At 30.4% G+C, this 16,072-nt stretch overlaps 1 protein-coding gene across 2 annotated transcripts in view; it reads left to right on the forward strand.

Annotated features, from left to right (window-relative positions):
* LOC127739140 (lipoxygenase homology domain-containing protein 1-like) overlaps positions 1–14,200 on the forward strand; it is a 32,100-nt gene extending 17,900 nt beyond the window's left edge. Inside the window, exons 8-13 of one of the 2 annotated variants that reach the window (XM_052250732.1) lie at positions 3,248–3,296; positions 4,010–4,148; positions 6,379–6,390; positions 9,623–9,789; positions 11,008–11,094; positions 12,032–14,200. In XM_052250732.1, coding sequence (XP_052106692.1) covers positions 3,248–3,296; positions 4,010–4,148; positions 6,379–6,390; positions 9,623–9,789; positions 11,008–11,094; positions 12,032–12,667 — 1,090 coding nt within the window. In that variant the 3' untranslated portion in view covers positions 12,668–14,200. The remainder of the gene's footprint in view (positions 1–3,247; positions 3,297–4,009; positions 4,149–6,378; positions 6,391–9,622; positions 9,790–11,007; positions 11,095–12,031) is intronic. The other variant, XM_052250733.1, reaches the window with a different exon arrangement.
* The last annotated feature ends 1,872 nt before the right edge of the window (positions 14,201–16,072 follow it).

Below are 16,072 nucleotides of genomic sequence, written 5' to 3' on the forward strand. Positions count from 1 at the left end.
TCTTTTATAGCTTGAAAGTAAGTTCCTTGAGACAAATGGAAAGCTCTCAATTTATTTGTTATCGAGGTCTATGGTTCTCTGGGCATTCAGGCTTCCTCCACGATTTAAAACTGACTGCTGATACATAGCCAAAAGTGCTGAAAGTGCCTTTTAACACCAACAGTCAATAAATCAAATTATTTGTAAAAACTTCAACTAGGGGAAAATTCTCACAATACTTATTTAGATATTGCCTACTGTTAAAATTGTCCTACTGTAAAGTGGCTTATTTACAATGGCTTTAAATTTCGTAATATCGTTTGGACATTTTAACCAAAGGTTTTCAACTTTTACATTTCTTGCATTTTATTATTTCTTAAAGTTTCAATTTACATGAAGGGATATTTTTGCGATTTTCCTTAATCGCAAAAAAATAAACCCCATATTAAAATTTCCAACAGTAGGCAGTACAGAATTCTTCAACCTGCACCTATTATACATTCTGAGAATGCTTAGAATTACTGACATATATTTATTCATCTAATAAAGTAAGACCCAAGTCTTGTTCAATATAAACCTAGATTATAAATATTCCAATATTACTTTCAAACCATCACTCATTTATTTTATTGCATGAAAGTGTTTAAAATGGTGCTGACAAAAACTATTTTATTTTAGTTTTAGAAACTCACCTATGAAGGTATGTCTGTTGGTTAAAGCTGCATGGTTCAGTTGTTTGACATATTTCAATATAGTTACTCTGGATTTATTTTTTTTCCAATTAACAACACACAATGTATTTTTTTTCATTCAGAGTGCTTTTAAAGATTGAGCTTCATAAAGAATTTTCACATCAAAAATTTTTGAAATTCAAAGAAATGAAAAAGTCTTCACTTGGAGCAACTGTACTAGAATTCTGTATTAGAAAAAAGAAGATGTGGTATGATTGCCAATGAGACAACTCTTCACAAGAGACCAAATGACAAAGAAATTAACAACAATAGGTCACCATACGGCCTTCAACATTGAGCAAAGCCCATACCGCATAGTCAGCTATAAAAGGCCCCGAAATAAAAAATTTAAAACAAGAAAACTAACGGCCTAATTTATGTACAAAATAATGAACGAAAAACAAATAAGTAACACAGCAACAAACAACAACCACGGAATTACAGGCTCCTGACTCAGGATAGGCACATACAGAATGTGGCAGGGTTAAACATGAATAGATTTAACAGTACTGTATTTGAAGACTTGCAACTGTAAGGTCTTGGTTTGACTGTCGCAAATTACAGTTCGACAGGTTACACAAAGCAGAACTAGTAAAACAGATGCATATATTTGCAACTGTATATTCCTCATTTGATGGTTGCAACTTTTTAAATACTATACAGTTATTCCTATTTTAATGAAAAAAATGTTCAAGATAAATCATTTGCAATATCCCAGAAATTTTGACTTCAATGAAACCACAGTAGAAACAGAAACAAAAGCAAATTGTGTATCAATCCATGACACAAATTCACATGTACATAGAAAAGCAGAACCAAGGAACTTTGTTGTTCTTCATCTGACATAGTCATAGCCAGACTCTCAACAAGAAGCAAAAACAGCACTGCAAGTTCAAGTCAGTTCCAAGTACAGATTTACTTAAAATCGTAATTTGTTTGGATATCAATCATTTCTAGATCTGTGCATTGAAAAACACAGCTGTGGGCTAATATGAACAAATTATTAAATATATCTGGCAAAGGAATATACCAGATGTTGTCATCAATTGCCTGACAAGCATAAGGTAGTGCTGTAAAAGCACAAAAAAATTATAGAGCATGTTATTGGACTTAAATTTATATTAATACATACATATGTAAATTAAATACTTCTGCATTCATAATAGTTAGCATGATGTAAATGTAGCATGTTAACTGAAATATGCTGTACAATTTTAATAATGTAAACTTACCTGTAGAACACATTTAAAGGGGAGAAGATACTAAAGGGTTACTAAAGTAATTGAAGTCAAAGAAAAACAGACAATTCAAAACCCAAAAGAAAAAGTAAACAAACAAACAACAGTCCATAAAACACTACATAGAAAACCAAACATTGAGCAACACAAATCTCACCAAAAACTAACTGGTGCTGACCTTGGAATAAATAATTTTTTATATAATTACCAATTTACTTGAAACTAGACAACTGTGTTTATAAAATTGTAGCAGACTATATTTTAAAAATTGTATGTATTTGCATGATATCTAAAAATGGCTGAAGTGAAATTAGAGTTGACTTTATCATATTTATAGAAATAGAAATTCTTTATTCATCATTCATCGACCCCTGTGGTTTTGAAATTTCATACAATGATTTTTTATAAGACAATAAAACGATAAATAAAATACAGCATTATAGAATGCATGCACATGAGAGAGAAAATTCAATAGGGGAGGTAATCATTTAGTTCTGTTAGGATTACTTCCCTTTGTATGCAGAACGGTTCAAATTCCTATACATTGGAAAATCTAAATTCAATGGATTTAAATGATGTACCTAGTGAATGTATGAAATGCAAAAAAGATAATTATCCATTGTGCAAATTGCTGTATGCCACTAAATCAGGCTATATAATGTCTTCGAACAGATGAATACTGGTAATTGCATTAACAATTATTCATAATCAATTAATATAAATCCAAATCATTGTCACAAGCCACAAAATCATGCTGGAAACCAGGATTATCATTTTAAAGGGTCAAACAATTGAAAGAACAATTATCCTACTGTGGATTAATTTATTTTTGTGGGTATCAATTTTTGTGGATTATTTAATTTGGTGGTTTTGCTAATATCTGCATACATTCCTATCTACAATTTGTAATTCCTTGAAGATTTAAATTTGTGGTTCCCCTGTGCCCAAGAAATCCGTGAAAATTGGTATCCAACAAATAATGAATTGAATCCATAGAATGTGGATAAATAGATATTTAATTTTTCTGGATGAGTTTTCTCATAAGTCGGAGGATAATTTAATGAAGGCGGTGCCTCATCATAAAACTGGTCATGGAGATCCTTGTAAGTGGTTTGATAATTTCAACCACCAAGTTACTATTATTACATGCCACAAATCTGGGCTATACACACGTATATTTATTGTAAAGTGATAAACAATTGATTGCTGAAAACCCATTGTAGCAATTGTGTTCAGAGACCTGTTTATGTCTATTTTCTCTCTATAAACTTAATACATGTATATCTTTTTAACTTTCAGAATAGAACATGATGCTAAGGGATTTGCTTCAGGATGGTTCTTGGACAAGGTTAGTTACATTTGAATCTTTATGGATCCAATAAAGTAAGGTCTAGACGGTTGCTTAATACCTTTATAGAAGTAAGGAAATATGGTTTGATTATAAAATATATAAAAACAATCATTTTCTGATGAATGATCAACAAAAATAGAAAAGTTACAGTTACAGTTACAGAATTTTTTTATCAGTTTAAGAATACATACTTTTGACATCAATCATAAAACAGTTTCATACATGCAATGAGGCTGACCAATGAAATAAGACTTAACATACAACATCAGTGTTATGTCCTGTTCGAAGATTGTAATCTTTAAAGTTATTCTACAAATATATATCACCATTACAGTTTTTCTACAAATAAATATCACCAACTAAAATATCCTCTAATTTGCTGTTATATGTCCAAGTAATAATCAATGTCAGAAATATTATGTCCTGTTCATGTAATGGTTGGAAATTTTAAGAATTTTCAACACATCACCAAGTTAAATATTGTCCTGTCTACTGTTATTTGTCTAAGTGACAGAAATATCATGTCGGAAATATTATGTCAGAAATATATCAGAAATATCATGTCAGAAATATGTCAAAAATATTATGTCAGAATTCAGAAATATCATGTCAGAAATATCATGTCCCGTTCAATGTTCAGAATATTTAATGTTTCCTGTCATGATTACCGATAATTGATAGGCAATTGTTAGTTGAATATTCTCTTCAAGGTTATCATTAGTCAGCGGGACGATCCACGTCAGAAATATTATTTCCTGTATAATGGTTGGATTGGAAAAGACATTGGGGAAGGAGTATTGTATAGAGATATACCAGCAAAGAAACATATACCTAAAGAAACTGAATTTGGTAAGATATATTTAAATTGAGGAAATTTTTATTTTAGAAAATCCAAAATGTATACAATTTTCTTGTAACTTTGCTATGGTTTCAGATGATAACAAAGTGCTTTTTTAAATAGCATTAGAGATCAAATAAAATCAGAATATATTTTGATAGACCTGTCTCCTCTGAATTTTTTTCTGTCCATTTACAGAATTCAGTTTTGATTTCTTTCCAAATTTGTTAAAATCCTACTCGCATTCAAAAGGCATTCTTTAAAAAAGTGAATAACAAAGTTTGCATTGATTGCCTAAATTGTCAGGAAAATACTTTTGATAAGAACCAATTGGTTGAGATACCCAAAGGGTTAAGGTTAAGGTTAGTATGAAGTTGACTGTTGTTTGTTTTGTTTTTATTTTTTTGTGTTTGGCCATTGTCGTCCGCTTTTATTTCAACATTGTTTTTGTCTTGTCCTATGTCAGGAACCTTATAAGTGGTATTCTTTTGTCTTTGTCATATATTAAGGTTTTGTGCTAATTGTAGAATAATGTGCTTATGACAGATTTATGATCTCTTTGTGATTTATTCATAACTTTTCGGCATTCAAGACAATTCAGATATTTTTGTTGGGTTCCTGTCTCTTTGACATAAACCCCACATCATAAGAATAATGATCAGAGTTCTTGAAATCTTTTTTTCCTGGTGGTCCTTAAAAATAATCTGCTTGTCCTCACTATTATTTCTATTGCAAATTACCAAATTGTGTCAGTCCTTTGCAAAATTTGGGGGTCAGGACCTTCGGACCACCATTTTTCAAGAACTCTGGTAATGTTTCATGAATGGATACAAATTGTTTAGTCCTAAAATGATTAAGAACTTAGGCCTTGTTGATAGTGTATGGTTGAACACAAAAACTCTTACACAAATGGGAGACAACTCATATTCAATGAAAAAAGAGAATATACATAAAAAGAGTGTTATGTGTTCAATGTTCATTCAATATTGATCCCAGCAGCTACAAGAAAATTAAGATACATTCTGGAAGTTCACATGTGTATGTATGTAAATGTAAACTTAGAGATTAATTCATATTAAAGTAGCAAAATTATTGTTTATTATCTGTGTTTATTTTAGAAAATTAATCTGCTGCTTCATTCACATAATTACATGATTTAATATGAATAACACATTAACTATTTTTTTGTTTTTGTTTTCTGAATAATAAAACATTTAGGTAACATTTAAGTCTTAGTAGTTGATAATTAAAATACAGTTGAACTTGAATTAAACATCCATTCTGTTTTTGTTCATTGGAAAATGAGCAATTGAAAAGAAAACTTTTCATATCAGAACTGCTAAGGTTAAAGGTTAAAGTGTTAAGTTTTTTCTATTGTGGAAATCATTTAGTTTTGGGAGTACCCATTTCTCCTGTATTTAGGAAAAAATGGATTTTCATGGATGTATGATTTTGTGGTTTTGCTAAAGTCTGCATACAAACATTTGAAAAATTTGTACTACTGTAAATTCAGAAATAATTGCGCGCATTTATTATTGCGATTTTAAAAGAAAGGACAACAATGCAAGATTAATTATTGCGATTTCAGGAAAATATGCCTACAGCTATAAGTATTCGATATCAGACAGTGAGTTCTTATTATTGCGATACCCAACCAGTCACATTATTTGCATTAATAAAAACCTCGCAATGATTTCTGAATTTACAGTATGTTGAACATTGAATTTCGTTGTTCACCTATTCCCACAAAAGCCACGAAAATTGGTGTCTTAAGAATTATTATGAATCCACAGAAAATTATGTTTAATCAATTTCCATTTCTTTAGCTATTATTATTTAAACATTGAATATATTAAACAGTTGCAAGAAAACTGGAATTATATTCATCAAAATATAAGCCACTACTTGTGGCTATTCATTGCATTTTACCAATCGTCGATTTGCCAAATGCATTTTAGTGTATAATTTTTTATTTTGTATTTCATGAGGGCCTCAGGGAAGATTAGTTTTGTAGTTAACTGTGTAACCCTCTTTAAATAAAGAATTATTATTTTTATTATTAAATAATATTATATTATTATTTACTCAGGTGGTTAAAGCAGGTGCTTGTTTTAGGATTAATATTGGCTATGATATAGTGTAGTCTTTATGATAACTTTGGATGGAGGCGCATTAAATTAAATTCAGCTGTATTTGTTTGGAAATAAATGTATTTAAAAAATGAAATTAATCAATTTTCAGGTGGACAAGCAGGTATTAACCTTTATTTTTATTATTGTTGTCCATTTTTATCATTCTTGTGCCATACCAATTAAATTCTTTGTTCGGTGTAATTTTTTCTTCTTGGTAAATAATGAATGGGCCAGGGTATGCGTAGTGACATGAATCTCGCCTGACCAGACGACATGTTACATCAAACTTATTTAAACTTACAACACATTCAATTTTCATAAATATTCTAGTATTTTGAAAATAAAAATAAGAGCCAGATACATTTTAACTCTTGGTGAAATTATCTCAATGAATATTATTGAAAATGACATGTTCGTAGACAGCAAGTAAGAACCATATTCTTAAATAAACAGGCTTCTTATAATGACTTATTTTGCAAATTCTTCATTTTAAAATCACTTCATTGCAGTACAAAATCTATTTTCAATAGTTGGAAGTAATATTTTGAATTTATTCATTTTTGTCATCATCATTGATAGGGGTAAAACTCATATTTGAACAAAAATTATAAATTGATGAAGAAATTTATAGAATAGGAAAAAAGTTTTAGCATGGCCTGAAATGATTTTATATTAATTTTGCAGCCATTACAAAAATTTCTATAATTAAATATTTTATATAAAAATTTAAAGATTTTGAAAAGCTTGAAAACTAATTTAAATTTCTTCAGGTTCTCTTTTGGTGTTACTTACTCAATTAAAGAACTCAATTGGTATGGCCTCAGCCCTGATTTATAGTTTAAATTCTTTACACTTAATGGCATGAAATCATTCGTTTATTAACATCATTTCATGTCTAACGATATCAGAGAAGTTTCATCAGTAGCTTTATAAGGATGATCTCAGTGTGAAGTAAAAAACAATACCCAGTATCCGTAATATTAAAGAAATACAAATTGTATGCAGCCAATTGAATTCAGATGAAATATATTTCTTTTCATGAAGTTTGACCTGTTTTTTTTTATAATACATGATTTAATCTAGGATTCTTTTTTTATTGGATACATCATTTTAATAGACTATTTTCATAATACCGACTTTCGACTCTGGAATTTATATTTTTTCAACATGTTAACTATTCTGTGGTAGGACATCCTGGTACTCGGTCAGATAAGAGCAACGTAAAGAAGTAAATTCAAGCTTTCAATCTGTACAATTTCGGGGAGAAACTAACTGTTTTATGTTTTCTATACACAACAAAATGATAAGAAAACAGTAAACTTTCCGACCAAATTGCACCGATTATAAATTTGATTTTACTTCTTTTGTTCCCTCTGACTTGACTGAGTTCTAGGATGTCCAACAGCAGAGTAGATAACGTCGAAAAATTATATAATCCAGAGTCAAAAGTTGGTTATATGAAAATAGTCTATTGTTATTATAATGTTACTTTTGTTTGTTGCTAGGATGCAAATAGAAATTTTAAAGAATTATTATTTGAAGTTCTTTTGTGGTTCGAAATTAAGGAATAATAAACTGTAAATTCAGAAATTAATGCATACATTTATTATTGCAAAACTTTGACCTCCGGCAAAAATGCTAAATTTAATGACAGGTAATGTTATTTCAAAAAATTTATGAGGGAAAATCACTGGTGAAATTATGAATGCATGTTTTTATTATTGCAAACCAGATACTGTTACATTTTCAGCGTTAATAAAAACATTGCAGTAATTTCTGAATTTTACAGTAACAGATCGTTTACAAAAGAATTTCATTTAACATGATTGTTTATTGTTGTTTTTAATAGGTTATCTCCCTTTTGTTATGTTTAGAATAATCTTTTCCTACTTAAACAACTCATACTAACATTGAGTGAAATGCTTAATACACTTTCATAACATTGAATTAACATCGTGTGCTTTTATAACAAAATTTAACTTTCTTAGAGTGTTATTGCATTGATAAAATGTATAGCACAATCTTGGGCCCCCTGACAATCCTTGCTTCAGTAAATATATTATGGTTGGAGAAATATTTTCAATTGAATTCTTAAATTTCAAGTGTATTTTATTACATGGTTTCATCATTTGCACGGATCAAAGTAAACTAAAAGTCTATCGTCAAGTATTTCAATTCAAGGTTTCCCTTTCCCACCAAATCCACAATATGTAGGAATTGACCCTAATCTTGGACAGAGATTACAGGATTTGAAAATATTAGATGTTTTGTTTTTCTGTGTGCAGTGTTATTTTTATTTTTGTAGATTTAGAGAAATTAAAGTTTATTTAATATATTTTTTTTCTTCATATTTATCATAAGTCAGTTGTTCCAAAAGATATGTTTGATAAGTAATTTTTGAATCCTGACTGATGTTTAGAAATAACGTTAAGAGGACAAATGTTAATACCCCAAATGAAAATTTCAACAATTAATTATCATCTTCAGTGATGCTCAAGGACAAAATATTTGAAAACCCAATTACAAAGGTCGAAGAGCTGATAAAATTAAATTGGACCAAAAGTAAAGCTAAACCAGGACAAGGAGTCATGGCTTTGCATGAGGATCTCTCAGATACATTCCTAGAACTCCAATCTAAATCATCTTTTCTTGTTTAGTATAAAAATAAGAAGATACGGTATGATTGCCAATGAGACAACTCTCTAAAAGTGACCAAATGACAAAGAATTTAACAACTAAAGGTCACCGTACAGGCTTCAACAATGAGCAAAGCCCATACTGCATTGTCAGCTATAAAAGGCTCTGAAATAAAGTTCTCCACCATTTTTTGAAGAATAATTGGTTAACTGCAACAAGGAATTGTACATGTGATAATCTGCTGATGTTTTGGATCTTCTGCTATCCTTGTGAGTTGTTGCAATGAGACAACTTCCCTACTAAGACGAAAAAGGACATGGATGTAAACTAATCCCTGCACTGTGCATCATTCAAATATGACAGACAAGGTCTGCTGTAAAAAATAATCAGTCACTTGATAATGTATGGGGGAAATATTGTACCATTTCTATTTTTAATAACTCAATTATTTCAAAATTGATATTGCCAATCCCTGACAGACAACAACAGTGAGAGATAAATTGATGTAATTCTGGTAGAATTTGTTATAAAATTATAAACCATTTTTTTGGAAATCCATGGTTATGGTCAGACATTGTTTGCAATAATATAAACATCTCTTAATTATTTTTGAATTTATACGGTTGTTTAATGTGTCTTTTGTTGCATATATTGCACTTATATTCTAAGAAAATTAATTAATTGACTTTTATTCTGCTTTTTTTTTATATAATCAGGACAAAAGACAAAGTACATGATATTTATAAAGACGGGTGATAAGAGATATGCTGGGACAGATGCAAATGTTTTTATACAAATCAACGGAGAGAAAACCATGACCAAGAAAAAAACTCTTGATGACGAAAAAAATAATTTTGAGAGAGGTCAACTTGATTCATTCCAGGTAAAATCAGCTGATCAGATTGTTGATCACATGATTTGTCATTATTTAGTTTAGGTTTTGTTAAATCAGCTGACTTTTCAAGAGGTAGAAATGTGCCTAATGGTCTGAGGTTTCTGTCTAGCATATGTCCATATTTTTCAATGTCTACTTAAAAAATCTATAGTTTTTCATCATGTGTAAAGTAATAAGACAGAACTTTATTCAATAACCTATGGCTTATTTCATTTAGATGATTTGTCTTGGTTTTGATTATTGTATATAACTGTAAATGTACTTTTATTGAAGTTCCAGTTTTCATGGATTTTGCTTTTAATCAAACCCCAATATTTTCTATCAATGAAATGCATTTTTCAATTCTATACACCAAATATTGCTACCTACTGCTTATAGTATCTAAGAATTATAGATTATCAATGTTTTTTTTTCAAACGAGAGGGTGTTTCTCAGCTACAATCTCTTAGAAGAGTGTCAACCCTCAGATGAAATGTAGCAGAGAAACATCCTTGATTTTGAAATACCATTGATTTTGATTATCTATTTATCGCTGTTTTCCGAAGCAACGTCAGTGAGCCAGGCTCATGACAACATTCACTCTCTTTCTACACGACTGAGAACAACCCATATCACTCGAGTAGCTTGATATGAAAAATTATCGGTCGTCCCACTGTCTGTATCACTCTGCTCAGCTCTTAATAAAATTGCATATCACCGCTTTGTGACGTCAAATACGTTGACCCGGCCTTAATAACTTTGACCCGGACATATCAGTGACGTCATAATGTATGAACCGACGTTGATAAGTTTGACCTGAACTTACACAGTCTTCTTCCGGTTGCTGGTGAAACAAAGAAAATACTTGTTTCTATTATGCAAAATATGCAAATATAATCCGATAAATCAGTTATCTTGTCTGCATATTTATATTGTAAAACATCAGCTGCTCGACACAATATGAAGCCCTTTCGACAATTACTATGCATGAAATGAGGTTAAGGACAGGTGAACTCTGTCTGATAGACTTGTATACCTTCCAATGATTCTTAATATCCTGAATATAGTTGACCTATAACTCATAATAACTGAAAATATCATGCTTGGCCACACCAGCCTAGGCTTGTGAAATTTCTATTTTGACTGTAAGAATTTCTTCTACAGGACAATAGAATCTATGTGAAGACTAAATACTTTATCTTAAACATGGCATGTTATATTTTTCAGTATGAAGATGTTGATGTTGGCCCTATCAAGACCATTACAATAGGCCATGATAACTCTGGACCAGGGGCAGGATGGTATTTACAAGATGTGAGATATACTTTGTATTACAAAACAGTGAACATCATTGAAACTCATCCAATAACAGAATTATAACAAAACAGAAATCTAGAGGGTTCTTCACTATATTTCAATCATCCCAGTCTATTAAAGCAAACTGTGAAAAAATTTTATGGAGACTTTCAAACAATTTCTGAACAACAACAAACTACAAAATGGACAAAAACACTAAAAGCAACACATCAATCGATAACAAAACTGATTTTGAGACTTGAGCTAACTGGAGAACTATGTTTTTTGCTGCATTTTGGATTGAACTCCATCCGGATGTTTCCTAAATTTCCTTTGTTTCATGCAATTTTACACTTTTGAATTTAACAAATATTGACAAGGCTCTATTCTAAAATAAAAAATAAAGATTTATGAGGTGGGGGGGGGAGTGGTCCTGTTTAAGGTTACTTTTGGCCAAAGTAGATTACCATAAATGTGTGGTCACACCAACTTATCTAGGTACACATTATCTTTATGATGTAAAACTTTTTGAATTATAGACCAATAAAAAGATTTTGACCCCAATTACACAGTTCACTAAACGTGAGCAGAACATCATGTCCTATGGTCTATGGACACAGATTCTTGTGGCTTTATTCCCTGATTTAGCTATATATAAGTTTTATAGTAGTACGGATAAATGATCATGAATTAAACACGCCAATTAAACACTATATGGTGAATACATAAAGGCAACAGTAGATTATCGATGTTCAAATGTTGTAAATTGATTAAGACAAATCAGGGTAACAAGCATTAATATCCATTATACAAATCCAGTCATAGATTACATGTTTTTTACCATTCGCTTCATTTAACATACTAATACATCTGAATTGTTGAAAACTGATAAACATCACACAACATCAGATTACTTTTGGTCCATCTTGATGACTTGAAGTGATGTATTTTACAGGTAAAGATAAAACGTTACCTGCAGAGGAAAGAGATTGTTGAATATCTGAAGAAAACAAAGAAAGAGGCAGAAAAAATGAAGCGTAAAAAAAGAAAAGGAGGTAAAGATGAAGTGGATGAACTCGAAGACAGGATGAAAAAATTGATGAAAACAGGTTCAAAATATGATGATGAACTTTCCGACAATGAAGATCTGAAAGGGAGAAAAGGCAGAAGATCATCGAAATCTCGTTCAAAATATGATGATGAACTTTCTGACAATGAAGACCTGAAAGGGAGAAAGCGAAAAAAATCAACTAAATCCCGTTCTAAATACGATGAAAGTTCTGATGAAGAGGAAGAACTCAGAGGTAGGAAAGGAAGAAAGGAAAAGAACAATAAGAAAGCACAGAAAAAGAAAAGAGGGAAAAGAGATTCTTCTAGTAGTAGTGATTCCAGTGATAGCGAGGAGGAATATAAATCAAAAGACAAAGACAAGAAAAATCAACGTAGAATGTCTGATAATATTGTACTCAAAGTTCCTCTGTATGAGGAATATGTTTTTCCCTGTAATGCATGGTTTGCAAAAGATGAGGGTGATGGGTTATTTGTAAGAGAGCTCAAGGTTAAAGAAAGGACAATGTACTACAAAAATTAATATACTGCTACGCAAATAGAAATTTACTCATCTGGCAATTTGATATCATCCATTATATTTGTTTCCTAATTGGATCAGTTTATTGTTGAAAAAAAATATGAACGAATGGAAATTAAAATCTAAAGTTTGAAAAAATTCATTTTGGTAAAAACATTGTATTTTATCTCCATTTTTTTATTTTTTTTAGGAAAGGGGAGGGGGAGGAAGTTGTCCTATTTCATTTATTGTCTGTTTCATCCAATTTTGTCAGAATGGATATATCATTCTAAAAGGTGATAAAACTGAAAAGTTAAGTGCTTATTTATATTTGCAAAAAATTGATGTCAGTACCTTACAAAGGGTAATAATGTCACAAATGGCATTTATATTATTATCATAATTAGTGTAGTCATTGTTTAAGACAACAGTGTATTGTCTAAAATCAATGAATGTGTAGAGTTGTTTATCTTACAAATGGAACCATATACTGTTTATTCAGAAATTGTTGCATGCATTTTATTAATTGTCGTGATTTTTGAAGAATGGACAAAAATGCGAAATCAATTATTGCAATTTCAGGAAAAGCTGCATATATATGTTAATCAGATATCAGAATAGGAGTTCTTATTATTGTGATACTCACCCAGTTGCATTATTCTCATTATTAAAAAACTCGCAATAATTTCTGACAATACAGTATCCGCCAACTAATTTTACTTGCAAGGTGGAAATGCAAAAAATTGGAAAATTAGAAAATATATGTAAGGATAATTCAAATTTTAGAAACATGTGAATGTAGAAATGATAAAGAAGAATGTATTGTATTATTTTAGAATTAAATGTTTATTAGGTCATAAAATTTAGTCATACCAAATATCTTGAGAAGCATTTGGGAAGGGCTATTCCATTAAAATAAAATGTGAGGGTAGAAAGGGAAGGGCTATTCTATTTAAATAAAATGGGAGGGAAGAAAGGGAAGTTCTATTTTTAACAGGGGTCTTTCAGAATTGTTTATGTCAATATGTTGTAAGCAAAATTACTCAAAGAAAGAATGATGTAAGTATTGGGGGATTTGGAAGACACTACCTACCTACCCTCCTAAATCTGTTATAATGGAATAGCTTGCTGAAAAGCTTGTTCAATGTACAGGTAACAAGGTTGTGATGTTTAAAGATGGGACAAGTCTAAGAGTTTCTGTTGTGCTCAATCTGATTGTAATATAGATCCTGTGTCCAAGCCTCACATTCAAGTATCTGACAATATTTGGTTCTACTTTCTGTTTTAACTACCTTTAGAGATTCTCTGGTATTGCTGTAATGATACACACTTTCAAAACTTTGTAGGCAGGAATTTGATTGGTTGATATATTAAATACCAGAACAGAAAATAGATTGGAGTGTTGTCAGACCCTTGTAAGCAAAGTGTGGACACAGGGTTTGTATTTTATTCTGATTGACTTGTGCTTTGACAATTTTTATTATGCTCAATTGTTATTAGTTTTATTGTTCTGTTGCAATATTTTATGTTTAAGAAAGTATATTTCTATTATATTTTATTATTGTCGAGCCTTCGACTTTTGTCGAAAAAGCGAGACATAGCGATCCTACATTCCGTCGGCGTCGGTGTCGTCGTCGTCGTCGTCGGCGGCGGCGTCCACAAATATTCACTCTGTGGTTAAAGTTTTTGAAATTTTAATAACTTTCTTAAACTATCCTGGATTTCTACCAAACTTGGACAGAAGCTTGTTTATGATAATAAGATTATATTCAAAAGTAAATTTTGTAAAAAAAAAAATCCGTTTTTTTCCGTATTTTACTTATAAATGGACTTAGTTTTTCTGCCAGGAAACATAACATTCACTCTGTGGTTAAAGTTTTTGAAATTTTAATAACTTTCTTAAACTATCCTGGATTTCTACCAAACTTGAAAAGAAGCTTGTTTATGATCATAAGATAGTATCCAGAAGTAAATTTTGTACAAAAAAAATCCGTTTTTTTCGTATTTTACTTATAAATGAACTTAGTTTTTCTGCTAGTTAACAATACATTCACTCTGTGGTTAAAGTTTTTAAAATTTTAACAACTTTCTTAAACTATCCTGGATTTGTACCAAACTTGGACAGAAGCTTGTTTATGATTAAAAGCTAGTATCTAGAAGGAAATTTTGTTAAAATTTTGTTCCATTTTTTCTGTATTTTACTTATAAATGGATTTAAATTTTCTTCCAGTTAACATTACATACAGTCTGCAGTTTTAAGTTTTTAAAACATTTATTAGATTCATAAACTATCCTGGATTTTTACCAAACTTGGACAGAAGCTACTTAAAATCAGAAGATAGTATAGAGAGGAACATTTTTATTATTTTTTTTCCTCATTTTTGTTGAGCCTGCGATTAACAGCAAAAGTAGGCGAGACACTGGGTTCCGCGGAACCCTTACGAATTTTTTGTTTCTATTGTGATATATATTTTTTTACTATTTCCTGACATTAAACACTAACAATCAATCAATTGATTATTGAAAACCAATAATTTCTTATTTTTTAATGTGATCATACATTTGTTGCCCTTAAGAATTTTTCATATCAATATTTTTTCTCCCAGAAACTTTAAAATCTTTGCAAGCTACATAATGCTTATTTTAACTTGAAAGATAAAAGCAATTACAGGAACTGATATGTTATGTTTTTATTATTGTACTTATGATGAACAAAAGAGGTGTGTTTATATTATATAATACAAAATTAGATTTCTTAAGGAGTTAATATTAAAATAAAACAGCTAGTAAATAATTTGACTCAGCTTGCCTTTCTGGGCATTTTTAAAATTTTTGTAATTTTTCAAATTTAAGTTGTTATATGGTTCATGATAAATATAATATGTAAAAAAAATTAGAAACTAGTTGTCAAAATTGTTAAATATGCTTTTAGAGTGGTGCTCTTTTGTGGCTCATGGGGGTAACATACAGCTTCTTTTTGTCTATACATATGTATATATCTTTGACTGGAATATCTCCAAGGTATACTGTATTGTCTCTGTCCGTATCCTGAAGTTTTTAATAAAATTGAGAATGGAAATGGGGAATATGTCAAAGAGACAACAACCCAACAAAAGAGCAGACAACATAATGCATTTTCACAGGAAGTACAACATTCAGATCTTCCTGAAGTTTTGTATCAAGCTTCATATGAACATGTTATACTGTTGGATGCATTTTTGCTTCCTTTGCTCAGCAACTTCCTGTTTAGGAAATACTTATATATTCTTATACACTACGGCCACATATGAAATTTTGGTCCCATTTTGCTTTGGAACTTTCAATCAGAGCTTCCTGTTTAAATTATTATCATGAATCAATAAAAATAAGATTTGGTGATAAACCAGTTCTCTAATTTATGTAAAAAAGGAGATACAGGATATACATCAG

The sequence above is a fragment of the Mytilus californianus genome, unplaced genomic scaffold, assembly GCF_021869535.1.
Source record: "Mytilus californianus isolate M0D057914Y unplaced genomic scaffold, xbMytCali1.0.p SCAF_4, whole genome shotgun sequence".
Taxonomy (NCBI): domain Eukaryota; kingdom Metazoa; phylum Mollusca; class Bivalvia; order Mytilida; family Mytilidae; genus Mytilus; species Mytilus californianus.